The 19,522-nt window shown below is 45.6% G+C and overlaps 1 protein-coding gene across 1 annotated transcript in view; it reads left to right on the top strand.

Annotated features, from left to right (window-relative positions):
* The window catches only part of SLC44A3 (solute carrier family 44 member 3), an 83,107-nt gene that overhangs the window by 52,955 nt on the left and 10,630 nt on the right, over positions 1 to 19,522 (top strand). Inside the window, exons 11-12 of the mRNA XM_052637614.1 lie at positions 2,620 to 2,776; positions 5,840 to 5,926. Coding sequence (XP_052493574.1) covers positions 2,620 to 2,776; positions 5,840 to 5,926 — 244 coding nt within the window. The remainder of the gene's footprint in view (positions 1 to 2,619; positions 2,777 to 5,839; positions 5,927 to 19,522) is intronic.

Below are 19,522 nucleotides of genomic sequence, written 5' to 3'. Positions count from 1 at the left end.
TGCTGTTGAAGAGTTCTCAGTGAGCACTCGACTGGATGTAACCAGAGCTAAAACGTGCCTCCAAGATTCCTAAGTTTCTGGAGTAAGTTATGTTGAAGCAAATCATAGCTGTATAATAGCACTTAGGTACCATGACCCAAAGGCGTTATAGACTTAGGTGAACGAGAACATTAAACACTTTGCACAGGACTTCCTGGTGGTCCAAGGGTTAAGAATCTGCCGGCCAGTGCAGGAGACATGGGTTTGATCCCTGGTCCAGGAAAATCCCCACGTACCACAGAGTAGATAAGCCCTGTGTGCCTCAGCTAATGAGCCTGTGCACCTAGAGCTTGTACTTTGCAACAAGAGAAGCGGTCGCAATGAAGAGTAGTCCCTTCATAGTTGCTCATCGCAACTAGAGAAAGCCTGCGTGCTGCTGTGAAGATCCAACACAGTCATAAATAAATAAAAATGTTTAAAAAGTAGTGTTTAAAAAAAAAAGGAAAATGGTTTGCCCAGGGATTTGAACTGATGCTGTGTCTTGGGACCCCCTGTCTCCGTCACACACAGCCAGGCACCTTCAGCACTCAGAGCAGCCACAAGTTTAAAACTAGAGGAGCTGGGCTTGTGGGGTACATCCTGGAGTCTCCAGCTCTCCCCTGCTGCCCAGGGCCTTCCTACTGCCACCACCCACAGAACCCAGCAAAAGGTGCCCAGCATGCAGTACTCCCTGTGGACAGAAGTGGAAGCCCACCAGGAGGCTGTGGCATCCTCATAAGCCCATCACTGAGCTGCTCAGTATGTCCCTCGCTGCATTGTGGTCCCAAACTCCAGTTCTCAAAATGTGGTGAAGTGTTAGTTTAAGCTTCACTAGGTGTAATCAAAGCCTCTTCCTGAAGGCAGGTTTTGCTGTTTGTGAAGAGATGAAGGCCCTAGGGACATGCACAGCAGAGGAGGGGTTGACAGGGTGATATAACCTTTGAATGTGGAAAAAGTCTAGGGCAGGAAGGTGGGGTCTCCGAGACCCCCCAGTGATTAACCCTTTCCTGGGTATTGAGTGAGTTCTGGCTCCACAGGCTGGCCTGGTTTGTGAGCTGGCCCTCTTTTCAGGTTTTCTCTCCCAAGTGGTAAGTCAGCTTCTGGAACATGTACGTCTTCTTCCAGCCAAGCCCAAAAGCATCTGGAGCCATCACTGGGATGTGACACGGATGAGGGCCATCCAGACAGTGTAGACACCACCCTGCCTTAAGTGGTCAATCCCATCCCTGCGAAACCTCAGAGAATAGATGTCTAAGCCCAAACCTCATGCCTGGAGGACCAGCCCTCCAGGCCTGTGAATCACTTGTTTCCGTATCAGATGGAGAGCAAGCGCTGCCCTCGTCTGCCTGCATCTGCCTGCATCCCTGCTTGAGAACCAGTCAGTTCTAAGGCACATGGATCTCCTCAATGGGAAAGTAAACAGTCTTCCTCTGAAAAAAAAAAAAGAAAAAAAAGGACTGAGGAAAGGGGAAAAAACATGTCAGACTTTCCTGGCTGTGCTACTTTTCTAGTTTATCAGATCTAAGTGAATTCATATCAGCAATAGCTTCCCTGGCATTTCCTATTTTCAACAATATTGAGTTGAAACACACATCGCCCTTTTTGTGGGACGGCTGGATTGCAGCTGCTCTGCTCCCAACGTTACTTTCATGTTCTCTCTTCCTTCCTGGATGATTTAAGTAACAGCAAAATGTGGCCGTTGCCAGCTCTGGAAACATTTCTGGCTGCGTTCCTTTTCCTCCCCGAAAACCTAGGCTCTGGTCAAAACCTTAATTCACAGTGACTTATTAGCAACCAGAGCGAGCTGTAGAATAATCCATTATGCAGAAAGCAAGCCTCCCTTGGAATCGCGTGAAGGAGCTTCTCGGAAAGGGCCTCACTTTCTAGAGCTGGCCTCAGTGGGCCAGGGGAGGGGTGACATCAGCCCTCCCGCCTTTGTTTTATCTTTCAGGTGTGGGGGAGGGGGAAGAAAGATGTGCCCATTCTGTTCTGTTTCACTTTTTTCCCCCGGCGTGTGAAACTGACTTTTGCATTCTTAAGAGCTGTGTCATGACAAGTCCCGTAAATGATTCACAGTGAGGTGACCTTTACAGAACAGAGGAGAAATCAGCTGGGTTTCAGGAGCTTTGGAGAAGCCAAAACTCTTCCTCCCTCTGCTGTGAGCCAATCCTGGTCATGTGATGTGGTAGTGATTTTCATCACCAAGCTAATACTGGCAATATTTACAGATGCAAGTGTGTAATTTAAATCTAGGGGATTATTATATAATTAAACTTCTGAAACTGAAAATGGGATCAATACCCAATTTAATGGATTGGTGGAGGTGGTTAGGTGTTGTAAAGTGTTCACCTCATCAGTATGTTTTAAAATTTTCTCTTCCTTGTTTGTAACATTGAATACCTCCAAAAATATTTCTTAACTTAGTCCAAGAAATAATTTAACCTTAGCTAGCAAGGAGTATAAAAATTTTGCCAAATGCAGATGGCATCACTGCTTTCTAAATTGTTAGTACCGTAGATGATTTGAACCAGAGAGAAGTTTTTTTGTTTCTTTCTAAATAGTGTTTTTTAAAATGCTGTCTTTTTTTTCTCCTGTTCCCAGAAATAAAAGTGACCCTCCTGATCGCCCGATCCTTTCATCTCTCTCCATTCTTTTCTGCTACCATCAGGGAACAGTTGTCAAAGGGTCATTTTTAATCACTGCGGTGAGGATTCCAAGAGCTGTTCTCATGTACGTGTATAACACTCTGAAAGAGAAGGTAAGGCAACACGTTAAAACAGAGTGTGCTCTGTGTTTGGGTTACAGAAAAGTGAATCACTGGAGAACTGCACTGGGTCCCAGGACAGGAATGTGACCTGTGCCAGGGGCCATTCAGAAAGCTCCAATGGGCTTCAGGTCCCATCCGCACCCCACCCCCAGCAACCTTCCTGTCCAGCTCCCTTTTTTGTGTAATTTTGTTGGATTTTCTCCAACATGGTGGCACAGGTGGTGTAGGGAGTGCTTAGTTCTTAGCTTGCTGCTTTTTCTTCCTATTTAAATGCTGAACAAATGGGAGAAATTCTTAAGATGAAATTTAAGCAAGGTTTTATGGACATTTATCATGCTTTTTTAAAGAAAGAAAAATAGACCATAACATGAGGAGATTTGCTTATTTCTGTTTTAATGCTAAAATATTCCCCACCTTCTGTGTTTCCTGGAGGGTGTCATGGGAAGTTAGTTGCATGTGCCTGTGTGTGCGTTCATGCTTAATCGTGAGAAATGGGCAAGCTGACCTAAATCTCAGATCAAAAGACAGAAAACTGTGCGGCTTTTGTGCCTGGGGGTTTTTCTTCTCCGTTTTTATTTCCATGCACATTTGGTTATGAATGCCAGTGGAAACCAAAACACCAGGAAAACAGCTGTTCTCTTGGTATTTCTGGCCTGCCAAATAAGGAAAGGTTGGATTTTCCCCAACTTTTCTGTTCTCACACAATGTTAGCCCCGCCCCCGCAGCCCCCCAGCCCCCCAGCCCCACCTCTGTGTTGGTGACTTAGTCAGAGTTTCACAAACAATGAGTCCAGCAATTTTGGTATAGGTATGTGCTTTTAGTAAACTGGGAAAGTTTTACACGTGGATTTGTAATTATACTTTAAAATTGTCTTTGTTTGCTCTTTTAAGCAGAAATCTGAATTGTTGAAGATTTCAGTCAGTCAGTGTTAGTTGCTCAGCTGTATTCGATTTTTTGTGACCCCATGGACTGTAGCCTGTCAGGCTCCTCTGTCCATGCTCTCCAGGCAAGAATATTGGAGTGGATTGCCATTTCCTTCTCCAGAGATTCTTCCCAACCCATGGATCAAACCCAGGTCTCCTGCAATGCAGGCAGATTCTTTACCCTCTGAGCCACCAGGGAAGCCCAATCAAGATTTAATTGTAAATCAAGATTTAAGATTAGTATATTAATTAAGAGCAGTTGATTGGCTTTCACATAATATTATCTAGCTTCCTTACCTTGAAATGCACACTAAGCCCTCACCCCCCTGATCAGAGAGTATTTTCTGTTGAAATATTGCTTAACTACATGTTGGGACTTAAAGAGACATTTGCACATCCAGGATAAATCTAGCTACTCTGGCTGGTGCATTTTGAAATCGATCCTTCAACCTTAGGAAACTTAGAGAAAGATTTATTGAAGAACAGAGCAACTTTTTATTTCAAGTAGATTGGTATAGTTTATATATATTAAATATATTCATATATGTATCTCATGCTCTGCTTAGTTGCTCAGCATCTGCCTACAATGTGGGAGACCTGGGTTCAATCCCTGGGTCGGGAAGATCTCCTGGAGAAGGAAATGGCAACCCACTCCAGTACTCTTGCCTGGAAAATCCCATGGATGGAGGAGCCTGGTAGGCTACAGTCCATGGGGTTGCAGAGTTGGACATGACTAAGCGACTTCACTCACTCACTCATGGACTGTAGCCCAACAGGCTCCTCTGTTATGGGATTTCCCAGGCAAGAATACCAGAGTGGGTTGCCATTTCCTCCTCCAGGGGATTTTCCTGACCCAGGGATCAAACCTGCGTCTCCTGTGGCTCCTGCATTGCAGGTGGATTCTTTACTGCTGAGCCATCAGGGAAGTCCTCATATATGTATATATGCATGTGTTTTATATATAAATATGCATTAGTACTAGATAATCATAAGTTAATAAACATGAGGGAACTCACTGTACCCCCCAGAGCTAGGCACCTTAAACTTTTTGGGGAAACAGCTTCCATAAATCTAACAGTCAATGGGTTAGCCTCTCTGGCTGAGGTCTAAGAGGTTATTTATCACTTCCTAGATCCCATAAGGACTAAAGGGGTCAAACTCCCTTTTGGTGATGTCACTGTTGGAGAAATGTGTCCTTTCTTAGGTTAAAAAAAAGTAGTCTTCCTCAGCAGCCTTACAGCCCTATACTGTACCTGCAGTATAAGCATTTCACACGGCCACTGTGAGGTCCTTCTTACATTAAATGGCTCATTCACAACGATAGCCAGGCTGAAAAGGATGCAGGTCAGATTTCATCTAGTGGAATTAACACTGGGACAAGAAAATGTCTATATAAGGCTAAGTTGTCCCTGGGGTCCTAATAGAAAACTATTTCAGGATTGTTTTCAGGGATTTCCTCCACCCCAACCCCAGTCTGGGCAGTAAGATACATTTAATCACCCCTTCCCCCAATAAGTTTTATTAATTCATCCATTCTTGAGTTATACACAAGTTCAAGTTATATTTCAAAGGACTAACTTATCCCCCAAAATTTAACCCTGAAAGTCTTAATATGGGATGTATTTCTAAAAAATTAAACCTGATTTTGTGTATGTGTGTGGACGCATAACTACAATGCATTAGTTTTATTGTCTGTGGGATGTGAAATTCTCATGAATATAAACTATGGTTTGAAAAAGCAGAGTTTATGATTGAAGACACTTAGGAAAAGATGAAGGAAGAGAGGTGTTTTTTTTTGTTTTGTTTTGTTTTTACTAGAACCAAAAGGTCTGGTTCACCTTTGCTAGTAAAAACAAGCTAATCCGTTTCCCTTTCTGCTGAACTCAACAGCACTCCTAACAGGTAAGCCCACAGAAGAGAACCCTTGCTCATCAGTATAGTAATGATAGTAATTAGTAGTAGCAGTAGCATATACAGAATAGAAGAACTCCTGTGCCCATGAGAATTGCTGTGATGCTTCTCCAGGTACGCAGATCTCCAAGTAGGAACAGGGTGTGCTGGGAGACACTTCTGTTTGCCTCTTTCCTGTGCTGTTGGTGACACTGTTCCTTTCTTTCTGAACCTGACTCAGCAGGACGGTGCCTTGTCAAGGTGCGTGTCCCAGTGCTGCTGCTGCTGCTTCTGGTGTCTTGACAAGGGCTTGCACCATCTCAACCAGGTACGTCTCCTGCGCCGGGGACACGCGGTGTGAGGGCCTGCCAGTGGGCACTGTCTCTTACGCCAGGGGTTAGCCAGTTTTTCTGTAAAGGCCAGATTGTGTAAAAGTTTTCAGGTTTTGGGTCATCTGGGTCTCGGTCACAGCTACTCAGCTCTGCTGCCGCAGCAGAAAAGCAACCACAGACAGGATGTAACTGGATGGGCCTGAGTGTGTTCTAGCAGAACTTATGGGCACTGAAATCTGAATTTTATTTTTTGTTTTTGCTCCCCTGTGTCTTTGTTGTAGTGCGAGGGCTTAGTTGCCCCGCAGCATGTGGAATCTTAGTTCCTCCACCAGGGATTAAACCCACATCCCCTGCATTGGAAGGTAGATTCTTAACTGCTGGATCACCAGGGAGGTGCCTGAAATCTGAATTTTATATTTTTTATGTGTCAAGACGTATTCTTCTTATTTTGAATTTCTCCAACTTTTTAACATGTGAAAATTACTCTTAGCTCTGTACTGAGGGAAGCAGAGCTGGATGGAAGGATCTGGTTCCTTGGCTGTTGTCTGCAGTCCTTTGCCTTAGAACCTTAGGTCATTAATACAAGTCTTCAAATTCTGAAAGAAATGTGTCTCTCTTTCAAAAAAAAAAAAGAGGAGGAGGCTTTAGAAACTCTAATACAATGCATATGTATCAACTGAGAGCAAATTTTCAATGTCTTCTCCAAGAACTATAATTTTCCTGAAATAGGAAAAGGACTGCCTCCTTAATGTTTATATATTTCACAAGCCTTTCACTTTCAAGCTATAAATATTCCTTTAAAAATCTGAAAAATTATATACTGTGATTGTTTGAATTTCAGATTTTTTTTCCTCCTGAGTCTTTCAAACCAGTGGAAAATTAGATATGTATTTTATTTTTCTGTCGATAATTTAGGAAATTTTAATAACCCTTAGTCAAATTTACACAAAGCAGTATTTTTATAAGTCAGCAGGCTGTTTTATAATTTAAATGTTCACAGTACTCGCTTAGAAAAATACTTCTTATTTTTGCCCTTCTTCCTAATAAATGTACCAGTAGAAGTAAAGGGACTAATTAGGCCATCTATGTTTAATGTCTTATAAATGGTATTAAGAATACCTTATATTATTCAGGGGAGATTGTAGTCTTCTTATAGTAAAGCCCTATATTTAAGGCTCTTCTTAAGACTCTTGGCATACATTTTAGAGTGTGTTTAGCTTTCACTTGGATCACTTCAAGCAAGTATGTATAAAGCACAGTAAAATACTATTGTACCTTTCAGAACGGTAGGTCCCGTAGCAAGTCAAGCCAGACCCTGTGAATGTCTTGTCACAGTGTAATGTACCAGCCTCTCTCCCCTAGAATTCTCTGTACACATCCAGATACCAACTTATTCTATGAAGATGCTATTGAGATGCATTACAAATATATACTGTGATAAAATATATATACATGAAAATCAAGCTAAGATACATATAGACAGACTGGAAAGACAAAAGCAGTGGAACCTTTGATATATCAATATGTTGGCCACATGGTCCTTAGGGCCCTAACGCTGAGTTGCTGTTCCCTCACAGTATTAGGAAATTCAGGTTCTCTGCATGTCCCTCTTTCACTGCTTCATAGACCCCTGGGGCTCTATGGATACTGCAGGGACCACCACTTCAAGAGAGGAGAGAAATGGGTGAGAAGGAGGAAGGATGGGCTCTGGGCTCATATCAGCATCACCACCTCCCGCCCCTGCCTCCAACCAGAGCAGCCCCACTTTTATCTGGTTGAGAAGTGGGATTCCACTGAAGGTTTCCTTTAAAGACAGGCTCTGTTGCTTGAACAGACTTGAAAGCCACTGTCTCAAACTATGTTCTTGCTTGTTTTATCCGCCCTTTTATCCTAAGGGATGTACTTTCTGCATTCTGACATTTCAGCATCTTATATTAACCCTGTACCTTTACTTTTGGGAGTTCAAAATGTTTCCATAATCATAAATAGTGTTAGTATTAATCGCAGTATAATTATTATAAATTGTTGAAATCCTTTTAACAGACGTACAATGGGAATGATTGTCCCTGAATCACAGAAAAGACTCAGCTAGCCTCAAGGATCCAGCTCATGGTGAATCAGTGTTGCAAACAGGGATAGGTCTTTGAATTTTGATCTTGGTGCCAGTGCATTGTGCCTGGGCCTAAACCAGCTGCCAGAGCAGCTTTTTTTAAAAAATGTGTATATATATATATATATATATTTTTTTTTTCATTCACTTATTTGGCTATGGGATATTCAGTCTTTGTTGTGGCATGTGGGATCTTTAGTTGTGGCACTCGAACTGTTTAGTTACAGCACATGGGATCTATATCCCTAAGCAGGGGTGGAACCCAGGCCCCCTGAATTGGGAACTCAGAGCCTTGGCCCCTGGACCACAGGGGAGGTCCCTAGAGCAGCTTTAATGTGGGGTGACTCCTATAGGACTGGGCGCTGCCAGGTGATGTGGGCACTGCTGGGAAGCCTCAGGTTTAGGAGATTGAGACAGAAGAGGAGGAAGAATAAAAGAGAAAGAAGCAATGTGAATACTGATGAGGAGGGAAAAGGTCACCTGTCGTCCAAACAACTCCTGGAAAGCAGAGTGAAGTGAAGATTTGTAGGGACTTCCCTGGAAGTCCAGTGGTTTAGATTCTGCTTCCAATGCAGGGGGTACGGCTTTGATCCCTGATTGGGGAACCAAGATCCCATATGCCATGCAGCATGGTAAGAAAAAAAAAAAAAAGATTTGTAAGAATAAAGATGATTGTTGTGGAGTCGTGGCCAGAGCTATTGTCGATCTCATTTGGCAGTGGACAAAGGAAAGGGAGAGAGAAGGAATTTAGATTAGCCTTTGAAAAATTTCCTGGCACTGGAATGAGTTGCTAGGAAAAGATTTTCTCTGGAAATCCGATTTAAAAGAATTGAGGCTTTTTTTTTTTTAATCTTGCTAGTTTTGTGCAGAAGGAGCCGGGAAATGCTAGAGGAGAATGAGATCCATTTGTTACCATCAGAACCCAGATGCTCTTCTTAACTTAATATCAAGGAGCGGGCTGTGTTTCAGCTTTGCTGCTTAAAAGCCTAATCCGTCTTGCATGGGCCTGGGAGGGAGGCTAGTGGCAGTTGCTGCATTTTGTCGATACTCAGCCTAAGAGTACCAGGTAATTCACCTGCAGGGTAGGGAATGAAATTCCACATCTCATCATTTCTCATTACTTGCCTCTCTACGTTGTAAATCCCAAGTGTGTGTACACCTCACACTTTTATTTATCCAACATCTAATTATTTATGTTGTATTCAAACCATTAAGGTATAACGAGAAGGGGACTGTGGTGAAACAGAGTCAATATAAAGCAAGTCAGGGCTTCAGGGAGCAGACAAACTAGTGTGGGGAACGGGGGAGACTGCGAGACACTTGCTTGAGATATATATATAACTGTATGTGCTGGAATGAGGTCTTTGAAGTTCAGGAAAGGGAGTCTTGGTATGGGGAGGTGCTTTGACTTGATGATAAGGAGAGGTTGCACTGAAGAGGTGGGATTTGTCAGGCATGAGCATAGAGCACCACCAGAGGTCACAGCTGATAGCAACAACAGTAGCCACAGCTTCTTGGCACTCACGGGCTTCCCAGGTGGCGCAGTGGTAAAGAATCCGCATGCCAATACAGGAGGTGCAAGAGACACGGGTTCAGTCCCTGGTTTGGGAAGATACCCTGGAGTAGGACAGGACAACTGCTCCAGTATTCTTGCCTGGAAAATTCCATGGCAGGCTACAGTCCATGGGGTCACCAAGAGTCGGACACGCCTGAGCCCACAACGCATGCCCTCGACCCCCACTGTATGGCTAGCTGGGTGCTCAGCACTTTCCCGCAGTAAATCAACTGTGAGTTTTCACTGCAGCCCCTTGAAATAGTTATCTCCAACATATAGATGAGGAAACCGAGGCTTAGAGAGGGTCTGTAGTTAGTTAGTGGCGGAACTAGGAGTTGAAGCCATATCCCCAGAACACTGTGCATTTTGAACAGCCAGAGAGGGAGTCACAGCCACTGTCTAGGGTGGGTCTCTTGAGCGCCTGCCCGAGCCAGAGTCCAGACTGGCTGTGAAGCAAGGCTGATTTCAGGCAGATTTTTGTGGAGGAGGACAGGAAAGGTGTGGGAACAATGACGGGGCTGGGGGCTGGATCAGGCAATTATAAACCCAGGAAAGGCCAGTCGGGGTGGTCTAAGCCCACCTCCTCCCCTCAGCCATGCCTGTGTCAGAGCTTCTGGGAGGCCGACTGGCCAGGCTGTTCTCAGAGTTTTTCAGATGAGATCCTGCAGCCTCCCCCTTCCTTCCAGCACTTTGCAGGAGTCCAGCTGAGAAGTCCCCAAGTGGGACCTTGCAGGCTAGCCCATCAGCAGGAGGCCTGCCCCTTATTCTATGGTCCACACATGGTTCCCCGTGGAAATGCCTTCCTGAGTGTACATTTTGTCCACGGAGGATACAGACATCTGAACTAGTGCTGATGGTGGCTTTAGATCAGTGTTCCTCTAGGTTTGACACCAACTGGCGGGCTCACTGGCTTTGGAACCAAAATGTTCCAGAATGTTCTCTCTTCAATTCTTACAGGCAAATGGTAGAATTTCATGGATTTTCATTTTCGCATTACGACTAAAGGCTTTTTACCAGTCAGTAAAGTGCCTGGTATGTTTGGACATGCATGGTCGGCCACTCAGTTGTGTCCAGCTGTTTGGGACCCTATGGATCGTAGCCCACCAGGCTCTTCTGTCTGCGGGATTTCCCAGGCAAGATATACTGGAGTGGATTAAAAAAAAATAATAATGCTGGAGTGGGTTGCCATACGCTTCTTCAGGGGATCTTCCCAACCCAGGGATCAAACCCACATCTCCTGAATTGCAGGCAGATTCTTTACTGCTGAACCACCTTAAAGCTTATTGAAGTGTGTCATTTGGGAATCAAGTGGTGTTTTATTTAATTTCCTGAGGTCTCAAATTCATAATTCTGTTGAGACGTCTGACTGCCAAAGTGAAGCCTGATGAGCATTCAAGGCTTGTGAGTGAGCCCAGGCGGAGTTGGGATTTTGCAAACTGGGGAAGGAACCTTTACTGTGGGTACCACTGGAGTCCCCTTGGTTTGGCTGTGTTGTTCAACTACAGTCCTACTTGTCTTGTTTCCCACTTCATTTCTGGTGAGTATTTGGCTGTTGTTTAATGCACTGTATGTTTATCATGTTGAGCATTGCCTTCCTTTTCAATTCTTTGCTCTTCCAGAAAAGTGGGAATGGCTGTAGAAAGTGAGCTATGGGCTGAGGTCAAACAGGTTTGAAAATGATTTCCAACCTGTCTCCTGGGAGGAGCTCTTAAGTAAAGGCAGCCCCTAGCCAAGTATGGCAACAGTTGGGTTTCTGCCTTCTTGGTGGAACTTGGGTGAATCCCTCCACCTCACTGAGCTTCTGCAGAAGAAGAGGGTCAGTTTAAATGACCTGAGGTCCTTGTGGGGTGTGCTCAGCCTTGTCCTGGTGACTTGCTTTGAGCTCGGGCACACAGGCACCATGTTACCACATTGCAGCTGTGACATGCTTTGTGTGGAATGTGGGGCAGGCTGGAAAACCTGAACTGTGTGTCTTCCCATTGTGTCTGGAACAGCAAGATCTTTTTCTTTTTAATATTTATTTATTTACTTATTCAGCTGCACCGGGTCTTAGTTGCAGCATGTGGAATCTAGTTCCCTGACCAGTTCTAGAACCCAGGACCCCTGCATGGGAGCATGGAGTCTTAGCCACTAGACCACCAGGAAAGTCCTGAATCTTTTTTTTCATGTGGTTATTCTTATCTATGGTGAGGACTTACCCTGGGATCACAAGGTGGGTGACGCTTTATGTTGCCTGGATCTCAGGCCTCCAGAATCTTGTCAAGATGTGAGAGAACCGCTGTCTTCATCCCCTTATGGCAAATCTCCCAACACCGCTGCTGTAATGACAGCAACAAATACATCCAACTGGTGACCAACTGCCGGTAAAATGCCAGTCACTTCAGTCATTCTTAACAGTGGAGGGTAGTGTCCAGAAGCTTTTACCCCCCATTTCTACTGTGGGCCACTATGCAGGGTAGCTGGGTGATTCTCTGCTGTATCTCCTGGTCAGCGACTTGAGAGGATGGGGTGACTCAGACCTGCCTTAATGCAGCCCATCAAGCTGCCGGCCGCTTAACTGTGACATGTCTAGATATGAAATACCAAGAAATGCATGCAGAGATTAATGCCCTTCCTGACTTCTGACTAACAAATATACTGGTCAGAAGAACTCCAGATAATCCTGTCAAATCCAGTACAGAAAAAAACTTGCTGCCACCTGGCAGACATACACATCTCGCCCCTCCCTACTTCATACCCCAGCCCACACTGCCTGCCACTGCTTGTCTTTCAGGGCACAGAAAGTTGGTCTTTGTCATCTAAGGCTTTGTGGCAGACTTAACTCTGTAAAACCCCAAAAACCTTCTCTCCCCCCCACCACCTCCCTTGAAGTTAGCTCGATTTCAATGCTTCTCTTTCTCACAGTCCATCAAGAGCGAAGGCACTCGGTGACTTTTCTGTGTCTGGTTTTGGTTCATCCTTAGCCAGCTGGCAAACCTCCAGGGACTCCTCTCTTCTCCCCAGAGCAGCATGTGCAGCTCAGAAAAGAAAAGTAATGAATATTGTGCAATTCCTCCAGGTTGATTATGAAAATGATGTAAAGGTTCTTAAGAGGACATGGTTCTTGGAGTAGTTGACATTGCCTCATCACAGAGCATCCAGACAGCTGTCCTTTCCATGACAGTGGCGGTTCCGAATCCTGCCACCCCCGCCGACTGGCTTAGAGCTATTCTGGGGTGGCCAGCTGACGGCGAGAGCCCTGGAGAGATGCCTCTGTGTGAGCATGGGGTAGAAGGAAACACACACGTGTGTCAATATGATCATTTACATTAAAGCCCATTTATAGATGATGGTAATCCTCATAGCCCAGCTGTTTTGTGCCAAATGCTACTGTCCTGACTTTAGATAGAAAGGAATTGAGACATCTATCTATCAGAGGCCCCAGACTGTCTGGGAGAAAACTGACTGTATCCTCATGTTTCCTGGTGTGTAGCTCAGAACCTGCTGGACTGAGGACCCTGCCTTTATGTGGCTTCCTGGGGAGCAGGCTTGCTGGAGCCCAGCTCCCACCTGCTGTGGGTGTGTTGCAAGGCTCAGACATCAAGAGGGTGTGGCCCTAAAGCCTTCTGCCCCAAGTGGGCCTCCGCAGCCTCTCGTCCTTCTGGGGAAAGGCCCAGTACACAGTTGCCATCTGTCTTTCCTGACTTGAAATTCCTCTACCTTCTCAGAGAAGCAGTTACTGTTTGTTGAATGAATGATGGCCTTGTTATAGGGAAGGAAGGGTGAGTTATGTTGGGAGCCCTCAGCTAATCAGAAAATGCTCCTGGGATGCAACTATTGGGCTCCCTCCAAGGTGTGCAGCAATTTCCCAGGTGGCTCAGTGGTAAAGAATCCACCTGACAATGCAGAAGACACGGGTTCTATCCCTGTGTCGGGAACATCCCCTGGAGGAGAAGATGGCAACTCACTCCAGTATTCTTGCCTGAAGAATTCCATGGATAGACAAGCCTAGCAGGCTACTCTCCATGGAGTCACAAAGAATTAGACATGACTGAACACACGCACATGTGCACACACACACACACATACAAGGTGTGCAGCTCCTCAAGACAGGAATACCTCCCAATTATCAGGCACTATGTGTGCCAAGCACCAAGCTGTAACTGCTTCACATGTATTAACTCCCTTCATCTTCATAAATAATCCTGTGAGAAAGGTACAGTTATCACCCTTTTTCTTTTTCTAGTAGAAGATGACACTTAGATTCAGAGAGGTTAAGTAGCAACTTGCTCCAGGTTCAGTTCAGTTCAGTCGCTCAGTTGTGTCCGACTCTTTGCTACCCCAAGAATGGCAGCACGCCACGCTTCCCTGTCCATCACCAACTCCCGGAGTTTACTCAAACTCATGTCCATTGAGTCAGTGGTGCCATCCAACCATTTCATTCTCTGTTGTCCCCTTCTCCTCCTGCCTTCAATCTTTCCCAGCATCAGGGTCTTCTCCAATGAGTCAGTTCTTCACATCAGGTGGCCAAAGTATTGGAGTTTCAGCTTCAGCATCAATTCTTCCAATGAATATTCAGGACTGATTTCCTTTAGGATGGACTGGTTGGATCTCCTAGCTGTCCAAGGGACTCTCAAGAGTCTTCAACACTGCAGTTCAAAACCATCAATTCTTCGGTGCTCAGCTTTCTTTACAGTTCAACTCTCACACCCACACACGACTACTGGAAAAGCTGTAGCTTGACTAGACAGACTTTTGTTGGCAAAGTAATGTCTCTTCTTTTTAATAAGCTGTCTAGGTTGGTCATAACTTTTCTTCCAAGGAGCAAGCGTTTTTTAATTTCATGCCTGCAGTCACCATCTGCAGAGATTTTAGAGCCCAAGAAAATAAAGTCTGTCATTGTTTCCACTGTTTCCCCATCTATTTGCCATGAAGTGTTGGGACAAGATGCCATGATCTTAGTTTTCTGAATGTTGCGTTTTAAGCCACCTTTTTCACTCTCTCCTTTTTCACTTTGATCAAGAGGTTCCAGGTTACACAGAAGGAAAGTACAAGAGTTGAGTGTTAAGGTTTTGGGGACCTAATAAGTCGCCCCCTCTTCCTAATAAAGTTCTGAACAGAGAGATCCAAGAGACAGCAGATGAAGATTAAAAATACCACCTTGAATATCTAATGCCTGGGGTGGAAAGTGCATTGTAAAAGCAGGTGATTAATGTTTCACCCTTGAAACGAAGAGACCAAACCATTCTCTTCCCAGGTCCAGCCAATAGCGTACCCAGCTCCTGAAGTCTCCCCTGTAAACTCAGTGAATAAGCTGAGAAGGTGTGTTCCCAGGGGCAGGTGGATCCCAAAGTGCTGAGCCAGACTGTGCTCTGCCCTTCCCTCCAAACTCTCAGGACATGTGCCTTATCGTTCTTTGTCCCTTCCCATCGTGGCATGTTCTAGGCATGCTGCAAAAATGCTGAGGGAGGTGGCCTGTGGTTTTAACTTTGATCTATGGAAACTGACTTTTGAGTCAGCAAAATCCAATTTTCCTATAAATAAGGAAGCAGGTCACCCGTGCAAACACTGAGCTCCAGTGAACAGTGTTTGACCTGAGGTGGAGGCGGTCGCCTGTTGACTCCTCCTGTGTTCTTCACACCCGCAGTCTAGTGCCTGTTGTGGGTACCACACTTACAACTGAGGCTGGGTCAGCATCTGTGATGGTGGCCCAGGTCGGGGCCAGGCAGGGGGATGGTTCGGTTGGAAGACAGAACTTCACAATCCAAGTTTGCAACATTATCCTAAGTGCTTAAGAAACAGAAAGATTATAGATTAGCTTTGACATTTCCCAAATTCATTTAGTGTGGGAAATGAAATTAAACCATCAACTAGCTCTTACCTCAAATCTAATCTTCCTCATGATGGAGAGCAGGTGTCTTCACGTCATTTCTCTTTATCTGCGTCTGCTTCTGGAACAGAGTTGTTGTCCGAGGCTCAGACTGCCCACCTCTGAAGACACGCCCTCGCCTCCTCACTGCCATACCCTTCTAAGGGGCTGTTGCTCCCCAACTGTTTTTGTCTTAGGCATTAGACCTGTTGGGAGAAGGTGTTGATTGTTGGCCAGAGACTAGAGAATGCATTCATAATTTTTTTTTAAGAGGAAGGTGGTGTGCGTCACAGTGGTGGAGGGAGTAAAAGCCACTTTGATGTGGCAGGTACTGATCTCACATTCTGCTACAAGCTAGAGCCTGACGGTGTTCCAGGCTGGTGCTGCCACCATGTGAGTCTCAGCTTTGACTGACTTCCACACGGGTGTGAACCACAACCACAATCTCAGATGTGCAAGAAATATTATATCATGACTCTCAACCTCATTTCTGGCTGTGAACTCCCATTCCACTGAACTGGCAGAAAGTCTAATCCATTGTTCTTGGGCTATCCCTCCATGGTGTTATACAAAGTATCAGGTAGCCCGGGGCATTAGTACACACAGCTTGCCATTGAGACATACATCCTCCTATCCTCATGGCTCCTTCAGGCCCTGCTGGGGAAGCAGGAGTCTTCTGGAAGGCCATTTATGGCCCTATCTGCCTAGATGTGCCTGTGGGTACAGTAACCAACCCTCTTGCTTTGCCTGAGATTGTTCTGATTTTAGTTCTGAAAGCCCCAGGTCTCTGAAACCCCCTCCCACCCAGTAAACCCAGACCCTACGGATGGACACTTCCATTTAGAGTCCTGCCACTTCACCATGCTCTGTTAAAAAAAAAAAGGCAGACCTGGACATGTGTTTGGAACCCACAGATCTCTCTCTCTCCTTCCCCAGTTCAATGGGGTCTCATTTTCTAACTGGGGGATAGAGGAAGACCATGCCCACCTTTTGTTCCCAGACACTGGGGTCATGTTGGGAACCCCCTTCCTTCACCTTCTTCACTGGTAGGAAAGGTTTAGAGAGCTAAAATTTTGGAAATCAAAAGCCAGTGAGAATTTCACACTGAGTGTCTGCTTAGTACCCTACCCCCAGCTCCCTCCCCTCACCTGGGGGAATGAGCCACAGATTGAGTCCTGTGGGAATGAGGCAGACAGACCAAAAAACGAGAAAACCGATGCAGGAAGAGAAACAGAAGTCGTGAGAGCAGAGTGAACCATCACACACACTGGGGACTGCTAGACAGTCCTCCTTCCATTTAAGGGCTCACCTCTACCAACACTACAGAAACGAGGTCTGTGAAGAATAGGAGAGGAAGTGACTAAGAGCATTTTGGCACAGTTAGCATTTTTATCTAGGCAGGGCTAGAAAATTCCTTTAAGTTTTGTCAAGTGGATCCAGTCTTTGAAATTCTTCTTCCTCCTTTTGCCTTGTCCAGGAGGCCTCAGCTGGCACAGGGGTGGGGCAGGGAGAAGCATTTGCTAGACTTGCATTCATCCAAGGAGTGAGACAGCTGAGGCCGGATGACTTCATCAGGAAGCATCTTGGAGGGGGCAAGAAGGGCCCTCGGGGACTGTTGGCCCTGCCAACATCTTGCCTCCATCAAGGCAGCAATAAAGAAACTTCGTGAGGTCCAAGAACACAAACCTGTCAGCCTGGCTCAGTGCCCAGTGCCCAGCAGAGGCACACCCTCCATGCGTGTCTTTGGATGGGAGGATGAGCCCCTGCTTTCTCAGCACCAGCCCTGGTTTGTGCTGCCTTCTCACAGCCTAGAGCATCTGCTAGGAATATCAGGGAGACAATAAAGAAAAATGCAAGCTCATAAGAGGTGCCTTCGCTTGTTGGAGCTGCCCTGACAACACCTAGGACTGACTGATTCACTAGCATTTCACCTAGGGAATCTGCTTTCTGAGCAGAAGTGCTAGTGGTTAGAGGAGGCCAGAATGGAAGAGCAAGTAGTCCTTGGAGCTTCAGGAAGGAGAGATCTGTTATTACAGCCAGTGTCTTTAAACAGAAGCATTTTTCTTATAAGAGAGTTTCCACTGCATGCTGGGCCAAGCATGCACAGAGCAGTGATTACCCGCACGCAGCAACCTCTCAATCGATTACCAGGCTCTCTGTCAGCAGGCCTCGCAGGTCAACTGTTGCTTCGTCCGCCCCACTCCCATCAACAGCATGTTCATAAAGGGACATGCGCCTGACTTAGAAATTATTCCCCCAAAGTGTGCAATATATGAAAACATGTAAACATTCCCATTTCTGTTCCCCATCTCCCTCTTGCCATTTCCTCAGGCCTGAGCTTCAAATCAAAGATGTTTGACATTCTCTTGAGAACCAATTTACTTGGGTCTGTGAAAAACATAGCCATTTCAGCTCAGACAGTTGTTCCTTTGTGTCTAACTCTTTGCAACCCCATGGACTATAGTCTGCCAGGCTCCTCTACCCATGGGATTCTCCAGGCAAGAATACTGGAGTGGGTTGCCATTTCCTCCTCCAGGGGATCTTCCCAATCCAGGGATCGAACCTGTGTCTTTTGCGTCTCCTGCATTGGCAGGCAGATTCGTTACCACTGTGCCACCTAAGAAGTCATTTTTTTATGGTCTGTCAGGCACCCTGGTAAACATGTACATACATGGTCTAAGTTTGTCCTCTCAAGGACACCGTGCAGGTGTTACTGCCACTGTACAAATGAGGAAGCTGAGGCCACAGGCTGAAGAGCTTACCCAGGATGCTAGCTGCTATGTGGGGATCCTATGACTTCAAGTCTGTAGCCCTACTGGCTTCACCGAGCTGCCTGGAGTTCCCTGTCAAGGGTAAGAGTAAGGAGGAGAGGAAATTAATGGTCTTCACTCACCAGGGACAGCCAATCCATTTAGTCTTCTTTCTAATAAAGCCTAACGTCAAAAAATAGTAGGAGTATTTCCCATCCCCTATATTTCCCTTTGCCCAGATCCACAACTTTTTGCCACATGGATGCCCAGGCCTCCCTTTGCCTCCGTCTTTTCCACCACCAATGATTTCCAGGTCAGATGAGGTTGAAGCAGGGAGAGCCCTCCCTAAGGGCCTGGGGGAGGCAGGCGGCACTCCTGCACAGCCGTGTATCCAGGGCCTGCTCACCACTAAGCACTGCATCCTTGTCCTGGCGGGTTTCCCTGGAGGGGCGCAGAACTCTGCTAGCATATCAGTGATGGCCAAGTTCAGCAAGATGCATTGGCCTGACTTGGCTTTTTCTGGATGTGGGGAGAGGAGAGGGCATGACTGTGAATATCTGATTCATGTCCATTTTTTGTCACCTCTGCCTGATCATTTAGCCTCTTGAGACTTCTGCTTCCTCATTAGTCAAATGAAACGGTTTTCCAGGGTGGCATCTGGGATAACCTTTTAATCCTAACATTCTACTGAAGGAACAAATGTACCAATGGATTGAATTTGACTTTGGATGAAGAATTATTTGGAGGCCATTCTTGGTTTGCAGAAAGCATCTTCCTTTATGCATTCAGTGTGCATGAGCCTCACAGAGAGGACGTTTCAGCTGAGGGCTTCCCCCAGCCCCCTACTCCGTGCCCTGCTGAACGGAGTCAGAGCAGCTGGCCCAGAGCTGAGTGTCAGGCAGCAGAGACAGTGGCTGCGCTGCGTACATGCCACCCAGTAATTAAGACTGTCACTATGGAAGAAGCTGTATATGTTCAAACTTCTGATAAGGTAACAGCAATAACGAATCACACTAAACTCGGGAGGCAGGAAAAAAACAGAGGATTCATCTTTCACCATTCGTGCTGCTGAAACTTAAGCCATGGTGTTAAAAAATAAGCACTCTAACCTCTTAACATTTTTCACAATAATTTTAGAAAGATTGTTTTTTTTTAGAAACTGAAGTCTTGTGTGTGAAGATACATTTGTCTGACATTCAAATAGTCCTGCAGTTTCAGTTTCGTTTTGTTAAAGTCGAATTCACATTTGTGCTTTCATTGAACAGTACTTTTTGTTTCCGGTTTTAAGACCCATGCTTACCTGCCCATCCATCCTCTCTTCTGTCTGTC

The sequence above is a fragment of the Budorcas taxicolor genome, chromosome 3 (genome assembly GCF_023091745.1).
Source record: "Budorcas taxicolor isolate Tak-1 chromosome 3, Takin1.1, whole genome shotgun sequence".
NCBI classification, from domain to species: Eukaryota; Metazoa; Chordata; class Mammalia; order Artiodactyla; family Bovidae; genus Budorcas; species Budorcas taxicolor.
Note: the sequence above shows the minus strand (reverse complement) of the source record. Positions and strands in the feature narration are given on the sequence as shown.